General features: G+C 43.6%; 1 protein-coding gene across 1 annotated transcript; it reads left to right on the top strand.

Annotated features, from left to right (window-relative positions):
- Positions 1–6,603: 6,603 nt before the first annotated feature.
- Positions 6,604–9,759, top strand: LOC125537548 (putative WRKY transcription factor 57). The gene is made up of 3 exons (XM_048700864.2): positions 6,604–7,046; positions 7,633–7,800; positions 9,037–9,759. The coding sequence occupies exons 1-3, from the start codon at positions 6,775–6,777 to the stop codon at positions 9,455–9,457; spliced, it is 861 nt and encodes a 286-aa protein (XP_048556821.1). The 5' UTR covers positions 6,604–6,774; the 3' UTR covers positions 9,458–9,759.
- The last annotated feature ends 1,119 nt before the right edge of the window (positions 9,760–10,878 follow it).

The following is a 10,878-nucleotide window of genomic DNA, read 5'->3' on the forward strand; positions in this document are numbered from 1 at the left end:
ACACCAGGGATAGGCCAATTCTTCACCATTGCACGCCACGGGTTCTTCACGAGGGGGCATCTACACATAGCATGGAAAATATCCTCTGGTTCCACATCATAAATGGGACAAACATCAGTAAGCTCAAAGATGAACTCAAAAATGTTTTCAATTCCAAATAAATACACATATATGCATGCTGCAATTAAGCACTACAGTGCACAACAAGAGTAGCATAGACAAAATAAGAAAGGAAACATGAGCTACTTGGAGGTCGCTCGCTACGGAAACATGCATCTATTCTGGATGCATAATCTACGTACGTACGTATAGCTACAACCTGGCCTCTCTTTTATACCCTACCCACGTACGCGACCGACAGCACAATTTACACCAGCTTGCCAAGGTATAGCTAGCTAGAAACGTGCATGCATATGCACGTACGTACGTGGACGTATATAGTTAAGGATGTTAATTGACTGACACAGTGCGTACTTGCATTACCTTACTGCCACTTGTTATTACCCTTCATTTCGGACATCAATAAGTGGGACCAGCCGCATGCACAATCCATGTACGTACGACTTACGTACGCCCTCTCTCTCTCGGTCTCTCCGTGCGCGCGTGTGTTTTATTTGATCTTTACGTTGACATATTAACCATCAAAAGAGAGTAAGAAAATGCAAGAAGCAGCCGTAAGGCCTTTTACAATGGGAGGTGTTTAGAAAAATAAACCGAGTTTTTCTGAAGCACCGGTGCCTGTTTTTATAGAAGAGATGCTTAGTTAAGTGTCTACCCTATACAAATAAGCATCGATGCTTAGGAAAGCCTGGTTTATTTTTTTTAAACACCTCCCCTAAAAACCTCCCATTATACAAGGCCTAATTGATCCATCAATTAAGGCAGTACTTGCTGTCATCAAACTGAAGCACGAGTGCTATTTTCATTAATCGCCTAACGGAGAACCACTATATGAATTACATCACATGTGATTTTTATTTATAAAGAAAGAGAGATTAAAACTCCCAGCCTCTACATCAATCGATGCATATAACCATCTTTATTCATTATTCAACAAAGATCTGACACGAACATATATTAAGCCACCCGAAACCATCACTCACACCTACCACTTTGATAATGAAGAGTGCTCTCATTCCCCATATCTACAACCGTTGTCGTCTTCGATCCATCTCTATAATGTATCCGAACCTACAGCCGGAGCAGCAAATCTAAAGCGTACATCGCATGCACACGTTTTAGAAGCTGACACCAGACCACCGACCCATCTTCAACAAAGAGATCCGCATCATCCTTGCCAGTCCGATCATCCATCGACGCCACCACGGCACCCAACGGTGCCACCACCCTGTGCTCGTCCATTCAGATGCATCTATCACCGAGACTCAACTACACCATGCCACTAAAACTGCCGTTGTCGATGCGGTAGATAGAACTATGCTCCTCCTGCCAACCTCCACACCGTTGCCGCTGCTGGAGCTAACACGCAGATCCCATCACCCACAACAACTCTCCCCCGCACACCCAAGCCTCCCAAGATGGCGCCTCCATGGAGGGTACGACGCGCAGGGTGGCACCGCGGCCCAATCCAAGACAGATTTTGGACTTTTGTCCGGAGGGGGTCGGGGGCGGATAGGAGGGACCTTGGCGTTGAGACACATAAACATCGTATGGAACCTAGGGTTTGGGCTTAGGTGTTCTGCTACTCTTCTTGTTGTCACAATACACCTACTGCCAGGATTTGTATCTAAAACCGCCTACAAATAGTCTTTGAATCTAGTGTTCTGTGCTTTACCATCTCTTTCAACAACTTTCAAAGCCTTCCTCTTAGCCCTACAGGCCTTGCTCTTGGGTATTTCCACCCCATACTTCTCCTTTGCATTTTCTAATATTGTGTCAACCTTTGTCCTGAGATATGTTCTAATTGGACGCTCACATTCCTTAGCAAACCAATTTGCTGTCACTTTTGTGTTCTCACTATCTGCAGGGCATGTGTGTGGCAGTCTCAATTTCTTAATGGTAAATCTTTTCATTCGTGATTTTAGAAGCTATCGTCATGAAGGGGCATCCATCAACTTTGCAATGAACAATTATCGTGTCTTTGCAGCTCCTCCAATATCTATAGTTCCTCAACTGAACAACATGGAATTGTCTTAGAGCTCTTCTGAATTGGTACACATCTTCAAAACATAAGTGCTCACATATCTGCTCATGAGGATTTTCTGCTTCCTCACTATACCAAATCTTGTCATCTTTCTTCTTTTGCCTTCTTTTCCTCTTGCCACATAGAACTAAATTCCTTTTGACAGCTCCATCATAATCACTGTCATTAACATTGCTCACTTCATCATCATCATCGTCCGAAGGGACCTAGTCATGAAAAGGAACAATTTCTTCTTCATGATGAGCTCTGCTAGAAGGCCCAACTCTTTTGGCCTCTTCTTTGGAGGAGAAGGAACGGGCTCTTCATCATCTTCACTTTTATCATCATCTTCCTCTGAATAATTAGAATGCAACCCTAACTTGCCCTTCCTCTAGAGGTTAATGCTCTGTTGTGTCTTGACAACCCCCTTTGTGTCAAATGCATATACAACAGGCGTACCTATGTTATTGATGGGAATCTTCCCCTCACATATTTGTGAAGATCTGTTCACATCAAGTGGAGTTGGGTCGGGCATCTCCTCTAAGTACAATGAATTTAACAGATCTGTTGTGCTCAAACTCTTTGAGCATTTACTGAACCATTGCATTGCTATCAAGCAACTCTAAACCAGCTATGTTAGTTCCCTCTTGCTTCACATAATAAATATAATTTGTACTCCCAAAGCCCTCCAAATCCATAATAGCCAAAAGTGTGTCGTATGTGATTTCAGAACTGACCATTATTCTGTCCAAGTTATCCATATCATAGAATTGAAACCCCACTTTCCAAATGTCAGCTTCAACCCTAATTACATTAAAATGGAACAACATTCAGTTAGTCCATAAACAAAAAAATAGTTAATTCAGAAGCAAAAAATTCAGTTAGTTCAGAAACAAAAAATTCAATACTAAGCTACATTCAGTTAGTTCAGATTCAGTACTAAGATACATTCAGTCTAAAATGTGCAGCAACATTCAGTTAGTTCAGAAAGATTCAGTCCTAAACTACATTCAACATATGGCACCAACATTCAACTATTTCAGAAAGATTCAGTATCTCCACCAGCTTGCATTGCAAATATGAAACCCTAGTTACAAGGATAGGTTCAGAAAGCTTAGGTAGGTGACGATTTTGCAGTGCATAGGTCCTCCACCACCCTGCGGGCGACATCAACCAACGACCATGTTGCCGACGATGAGCGGAACAAGCTGCTGCCGCAGCAATCCTCCTCCTCCTCCTCATCCTCGACGTGGCTGCCCCCTACCATGCCGCCATCCGGCCCCATCCTCCCTTCCAATGCGTTCCCCTCGTCGCCAATGGAACCGACCCCGCCTTCTGTAGATTTCGTCGCTGCCATGCCGCCTTAGTGAGGGGGAGGGAGTGCGGAGTGAGTGAGTGAGAGAGAGAGAGAGAGAAGGAGAGCGTGACGGTTCGTTCCGTCCGAGCCGCTTCCGCCAGCCGACCGAACGGCCGTTAGCGGCACGCCGTCCCCGGCTGTCGGCACGCGAGTGATCTGCCATGTCAAAATGCGCTCATTTTTCGGTTCAATTTTTTTCCCACTGCCAAAATTTCGGCACGGTGCAAAGTGTCACGTTTTGTAAAGTGGTGATTTTCCAAGAGCTATGACGCTAAAGTGGTGGTTTTTATGCAACTCAAGATGGAAGGACTATGCAATTTCAACTTCTCGTTAGAGTCCCCAATTTTTTTATTGGGTGAAACAAAGGCAAAGGTTCATCTGAACACTGAATACACTATCCCATCTCCAAATAGTTGTAGCTACTTTGTACACAAATCAGTAGTTCTAAGAGCAAATCCGAAGTCAAATATCCACAATTATTAAAATAGACTCTAACTCGGTGTTTTTATCAAGTTAATGACTATCCCAAGCTGCAAGCCTTAAATTCAGAACTAAATCAATGATAATAAGCCCAAGATATGACATGACAAACATGCGCCAACCAACTTCCTAACTTTCCAACCCTCCTATGGACGTCGATGAGGTGATGATCTTCACCCCTCTTCATCCGTTGCTCCGGCAACTAGTGGAGGGGAGTGGCCTCCCCTTTCTCTTCCAGTCGGTCCATAGGTTTAGGATCTTGTCTTCATGTAGTTGCGCCAGTTTGGGTTGGTTGGTGTTGCATCGAATAAGCTGGCTTCGGTCTCTCCTCACCATGACGAAGTTATCTCCAGTGGCGCCGCTAAGCCCATGGCCTCATCTGCTCTTTGTTCGTTTGGAACGGTGGGCTTTATGTTTTCCTGTGTCTGGCGGTTATTGTGTTTCATGGCGGCGCTGACCAGTGGGATATGTTGGTACTGGTTCAAGGTTGGTGGCCCAACAGGAGGCAGATCCAGTGTTCTTCCCCAGCAAACACAGTGGGATGCGTGCAGTTTGGATCTAGGTCGGCATGGGGAATGTTCTCGACTGACATGCCACACTGCCAAGTGCATGTTCTACAGGTCTAGTCTTCTAATCTCGATGCCTTCAAGGCTATGGCACCGGTCTAGTTCTGTTTTCCGGTGTTTCATCTCTTCCTATGCGTCTCAACGGTGCTGGCGGTCGATGATGGTCTCATATGTAGTTGGTTGCAAGGATTCCAAGGGACTTTTTTTGTTATGTTCTTTTATTTTAGGTTCTTTTTGCAAAGTATTCTGGACACAAGGCATGTCATGTTCTTTCTATTATTAGTTTCCACATGTATGTGCATTTATTAATAATATGTTTACTCTTTTGATAAAAGAGTAGATTTTATTGGCTTAAGATGAAGCATCAAGTGGATACAAATACAATGGAAACACATCCGACCTTTGCACAACTAAGATGCACACAGCTAAAACAAACGCGCGCACACAACTAAATATGTCGGCATATGGAAAATTCATGCAAGACCAAAGCTATGCTTAACACACAAAAAGAAAAAGAAAACTATGAAGCGATCAAAACAACGATTGACAAACTACATCAATGACCATATCCGCAACAACCATCCCTTGACATCATTAGGATCACGTTTTTCTTAAACATACATCTTCAAAAAGAGAACGACACTCAAGCGCTACCGTCACCAGATCCAACCACCACTGATCACATTCTAAGTTTTGATCCTGAAGAACAAGTCCGGGCATTGCCTTTACCAAGTGCACGACACAAAACATTGTCATTGCCAGGTATAACTAACTCGGGTCAGACCTAAATTTTTCAGCCCGGAGCTCGAGATCGGGTACTTAAGAAATCATAGTAGTTGTCGCCACCACTTTTGTATGATCCTAGCAGCTACATGCGTTGGGCTAGAAACCCACCATGCTGTTGCATCACCATACCCTCTGTGTTAAGCCATCATCCATAGATTGCATCGCATGTCGAAGGCAAACTGACTGGAGTGGGAGCAGCCAAAACCCACAATGAAGCCTTCGGACTGCATCCCGCGGCCTTGCTAGTACGAGCAATTGGTCGTGTTCACATCTGAAGGAGAAATCCTCGCAAATCAAACACCTGAGCACCTCCCCTGTTCAAGAATTCACCCGATTAAACAGTTGACTTATCGATTAATCCTTATTCATAGGGTCACCGAGTAGCCGATAAATTGATAAATCGTTCGATTAATGGATTAACTTACTGATTAGCCTATTAATCCTCTACTCACCAGCCAACCGAGCAACTATCAGTTAATGATTTCCTCAACAAAGGCTAGCCGAGACGTTCACCGATTTGATCGGATGCGACCACCAGCGAGACATGGAGTGACCAGCCCCGACCCTCACTAGCAGCCGCCGAAGGGAGTGCCACCTACTATGCCTATACTCCGTTTATTGACTAATATAATGTGTGCGGTTCCAAAAATACATGGAGGGAAAAAAAGACAACCTTAGTAGTAGTAGAAATATGTAACAAAGCAGTTGCAAATTTGTATCATGAGAGTTGCCCACAAGTGGTTGTGCACCTCTCTATCCCGTCATACATATGTACTCCCTTCATTTTTATATAGAAGGCCACAAACTCAAATTACAGGTACCAAAATAAAAATTAATGTGTGCTTTACAAGCTAATTTGTTTTCTCGTTTACCGGGTTAATTAATAGGGTGCATGCACATTAGAGGAAACTGAGTGACTGTGAGAGAGGAAGTAGGTGAGTGTGTCATTATCATTCACTACATGCATGCTAGTAATTAAGCCATGGGTTACTAGTATGAGGAAACATCATTAATATTTGCCTCGATTAATGTTGGTGGCCTTAAATAGATGCAAAATGTGTTTTTCCATAGTGGCCTTGTATAAAAAATGGAGGGAGTACTACGATTTGATGGACATATAAAAGCAAATCCAATTAGTTAATTAGCAATTTATGGCATTACATTAATAATTAATTAAATGAGAGGAAAGTACAATGAATGCGCACCTATCCTCCCCCCACACACATAGACAAACCACACGTCGGAGTAGACGATAAAAGGGCCCCAAAGGCAGATCAGAAGCATCAACTACTTGACAGCGTCAGTGGTCGGAGCAGAGGTAGCTAGCTAGCACAGTGCCAAGCTGAAGCTGTGCAGCGCGCGGCCTGAGGCCGCCTAAGGTTTTTGCCCCTGGTCTCGAGCTGCTAGCTCTACATATACGTCTCGCGGTGGGGTTCGTGGCAATGGCCGGCGTCGAGTGCGGCGGTGGGGACTGGCCCTTCTCCGCCGAGGAAGCGTACGCCGATTCCTCTGCGCTGTTGGCGGAGATCGGCTGGGCGGCCGGTTTTGTCGACGACGCCTGCGCCGGGGAGCTGCTTCCGCCGCTGGATCCGCCTCCGGCCACACCAACGGGGTCCATGGAAGGGGCCGGCGCCTCGTCGAGCTCCACCGATGACGGTGCCACGCGGGAGGCTGCGGACGCCGACGGCAGGCCGGCCGCCGCGACAGAGGCAGCGTAAGTAAAGCTGCGGTAGCTTAATTCACCGACGGATCCTCGCCATGTTCATCTCCTCTCTTCCACGCCATGAGCGGTAAAACCGTAATTACCATCGACTTTTCCAAAAAAAAACTTGGTTTAATTTCCTTCTCCTCGATATCTTTCACTTTTCATCTCATTTCGTTATATAATTTCGCTTTTATATTCGTCTTTTTTTGCGAGTACTTTTATATTCGTCTGAATTATTCGTTAATAGCACGTCATCGTTTCCGGGGGCAGTCTGGTAAATTCGATAATAAGGCTGAGAGAGTGTGGTGTTGTGTGGTTAATTTGCATGGAACGTTGCGCCGGGATTCGCGTGCTAAACCTCCCCTTCCCCTCTCATCGCCTTTTTAAGTCCACGATAAGGTTGTTAATTTGGACGTATGCTAGCTAGATTCACGGCCACCACCAGTATACGGAGTATATAGGGGTTTTGGTCTATTGATTGATTGGAATAAGATGGGAACGATTTCTCTGTTGCGCCATGCGTTAATTTGGTCTTCTCTGTACAAATGCGAGCTAACAGCGACCTCCATGTATGCGTGCTTGGATATGGATGCAGGAGCAAGCCGGCGCCGGCGCCAGCCCCGGGGAAGACGATGAAAAAGCAGAAGCGGGCGCGGCACCCACGGTTCGCGTTCATGACCAAGACAGAGATAGACCACCTCGAGGACGGATACCGCTGGAGGAAGTACGGACAGAAGGCCGTCAAGAACAGTCCTTTCCCAAGGTAACCTATTCCTATCGACCGATCCATAGCTTAATTTGTACTCCCTCCATTCAGAATTACTTATCTCGAAAATAGATGTATTAGAACTAAAATACGTCTAAATACATCCATTTCTGCGACAAGTAATTCCGAACAGAGGGAGTACTACGTACGTACGTCCCGTGGAAAACTCTACACATTATTTTCTTTTGCGAGGAAAAATTCTACACATTATATGCTTCATATAGATGAATGATCTCCATATCCTAGCTGGTCGGCAGAGCTCCTGGTTCTGCCTAAAAATCCATCTCCATATCCTAACTAGCAGCATATTAGATCATGCAAAAAAATGTATAAGATAATTCAGTGTGTATAGGCTATTAAGATACTCCCTCTGTAAATTAATATAAGATCGTTTAGATAGATCAGGGAGTAGTTGAGAGTAAAAGCGTAGGACTTATGTACGTGCATGTGAGTACGTAATAGGATGCAATACCATACTATAAATTTGGTGTGCATTGAATATGTAAATCATTTGGTAACTAAATTGCCGTTAACTATTACTCTGTTCGTCCGAAAATACTTGTCATTAAAATGGATAAAAAGGGATGTATCTAGAACTAAAATATGTCTAGATACATCCCCTTTTATTCATCTTGATGACAAGTATTTTCGGACAAAGAAAGTACTATTAGTGTGTGTATTTCTCCAATACCCATCACTTTGTAACGAACATGACAGTACGTAGTTTCGTCAACTGTGTGCATACATTCTGCTTTAGGATAGTTTTCTTCTGCTGAAAAGACTAACAATACCTTGATGTGCTTAACTTATTTCTGATCAGTTTGCTAAGGAGGTAGTTAAGTTTAGCTCTGATTTTTTTTTTTGAGGGGGAAGTTTAGCTCTGAATTAGCTAGTGCACTGCAAGATAGATAGATAGAGAGATCGAATCCTATGACGTTGTGGGTCGATCCTACTAATTAATTCACTAGGCAAAATTAATGAATGCGCACAGTACTGGTACTACTTTGCACGTAGTACTTGTACGTTTTATACTGATATCATTTTAGAGGAACCCTTGGCATGCATTCGTCATGTTTTTAATTTTTCTTTCTTTTTTTACAGGAGAAAATAATGTATAGTACCTAAGCTGACAATATATATGTAGCTAGGCCCATTTTTCACTTTATCCCGGAAATCACATGATTCATTTCACCATGGATGAATGAAGTGTTGCAATTATATTCTCTTACGTAGGAGCTACTACCGGTGCACCAACAACAAGTGCACAGTGAAGAAGCGCGTGGAGCGCTCCTCTGACGACCCCTCCGTCGTCATCACCACCTACGAGGGCCAGCACTGCCACCACACCGTCACCTTCCCACGCGGCGCCGGCGCCGCCACCCTCGCCAGCCAGATGGCCTTCTCGGCACACCACCACCACCACCTCATGTACAACGACTTGCCGGCGCTGCACTCGCCGACCACTCAAAACGCACTCTTCAGCGTGCCGGCGATGTCGTCGTCGCTGCTCCAGCCGCTACACTGCAACCGACAGGAGCTACAAGTTGCGAGCTACACAACCCAGGCATCGTCCATCTCGTCGCCGGGGAGTGTTCCCGCCGTCGACAAGGGGCTTCTGGATGACATGGTGCCTCCAGCGATGAGGCACGGATAGATTGACGGTGTCGATCGCCGCTAGCTAGCTTAATTAATTATTAGCTACTTAATTCTGCATGGATGGACCACTGAATTTAATTGGGCAGAGAGAAGAATAGGGTAATTATATAGTATGGTGGTACATAGGTAGTATATATTTTACGATGTGGTTAATTATTTCTTGAACATGTCATTTACTTACTGGTAATTGATTAAATATGCAATGTGTAAGTAGTACTCTACTCCGTACAACATATGTATAATTACTGTATGGTTATACAAAGTAATTATACACACTGCATGTTGATTAAATTATGAGTATATGGCTTGTGCCAACATTGTATATGTATGGTTGATGAAAATTCTAATTAATTATACTAGTCATCAACATGTACACCTATGCGAGCTAGTAGTAACTACTACTCTCTCCTCCCCGCAAAAAAAAAGAAAGAAAAAAAAACCTACTACTCCCTCTGTCCCGAATTACTTATCACTTGTCGTAAAAATGGATGCATATAAGTAATTCGGGATGGAGAGAGTAGTATTTAGTTTGGTGAAGTGTATTTAACAAAAAATAGGCAGAATTTTAACCAAATATTTTATCCCAAATTCCATTTTTATACGATCACAAGCTTTCTCAGTATATTGTGTGTTGCCAATGATGTTTAGACCATCAACATACATTGAGATAATATGAAATCATGTTGAGGATTTCTTGATGGGCATGCATGGGTTCTCATCATTCTTAGAGTAACCTTTTGTTATAAGGATCTCATTAAGTCAGTTGTACCAAATATATTCCAACAAATTTAGCCATGGAGTGACTTATAGACTTTACAAAATATATGTTGCGTTTTGCATTTGGTTTTGAAGTTGAATTCATGTGAAACTTATATATCCAAATCAAGTGACCCACAAGAATATATGGTCACCACATCCATCAACTCCACAGATGGATGATTTCGAGATGCAATTTGGATAAGGTATTGGGAAATGATTCACATATATCTGGAGAATAGGTTTCGGCCATCTGCGTGAAACCTTGTTCTACAAGTCTTGTTATGTGTCTCATCACCTCGCTATTCCCTTTCCTAATTAAAACCCTATTGTTGAAAGACTCCCTATATCTTTTGGTGTACACGTCTTAGCTAGGCTTAACTCAACTTCTGAAAACAACATTTCAAGATGCTTTATATATAAAGCAAATCACCACATCCAACATCATGTCCAAATGTTGGAAATAAAATATAAGTTTGCTAGGGCAACGACACAAACATGCCAAAAAGAAGAATAAAGTAATGCGATACATGATTCCACAGAGCCGCCGTATCCCTAACTAGGAGGCAAAGCACGACGTCGGCTTGCCACACACAGAGTATCAACATACTTCCTAGCTTGTCCATGTCTAGCGGCCTAGAGGGCGGAAGCAAGTGCTGCAAG

Source organism: Triticum urartu, chromosome 2A (genome assembly GCF_056163025.1).
Source record: "Triticum urartu cultivar PI428250 chromosome 2A, HENAU_Tu73, whole genome shotgun sequence".
NCBI lineage: Eukaryota > Viridiplantae > Streptophyta > Magnoliopsida > Poales > Poaceae > Triticum > Triticum urartu.

Bases quoted from the DNA above. Each gene is read 5' to 3' on its own strand.
- LOC125537548 (XM_048700864.2), top strand. From the start codon at position 6,775: ATGGCCGGCGTCGAGTGCGGCGGTGGGGACTGGCCCTTCTCCGCCGAG. The intron at 7,047-7,632 runs GTAAGTAAAGCT...ATATGGATGCAG, and splicing joins GCCGCCGCGACAGAGGCAGC to GAGCAAGCCGGCGCCGGCGC. The intron at 7,801-9,036 runs GTAACCTATTCC...TCTCTTACGTAG, and splicing joins AAGAACAGTCCTTTCCCAAG to GAGCTACTACCGGTGCACCA.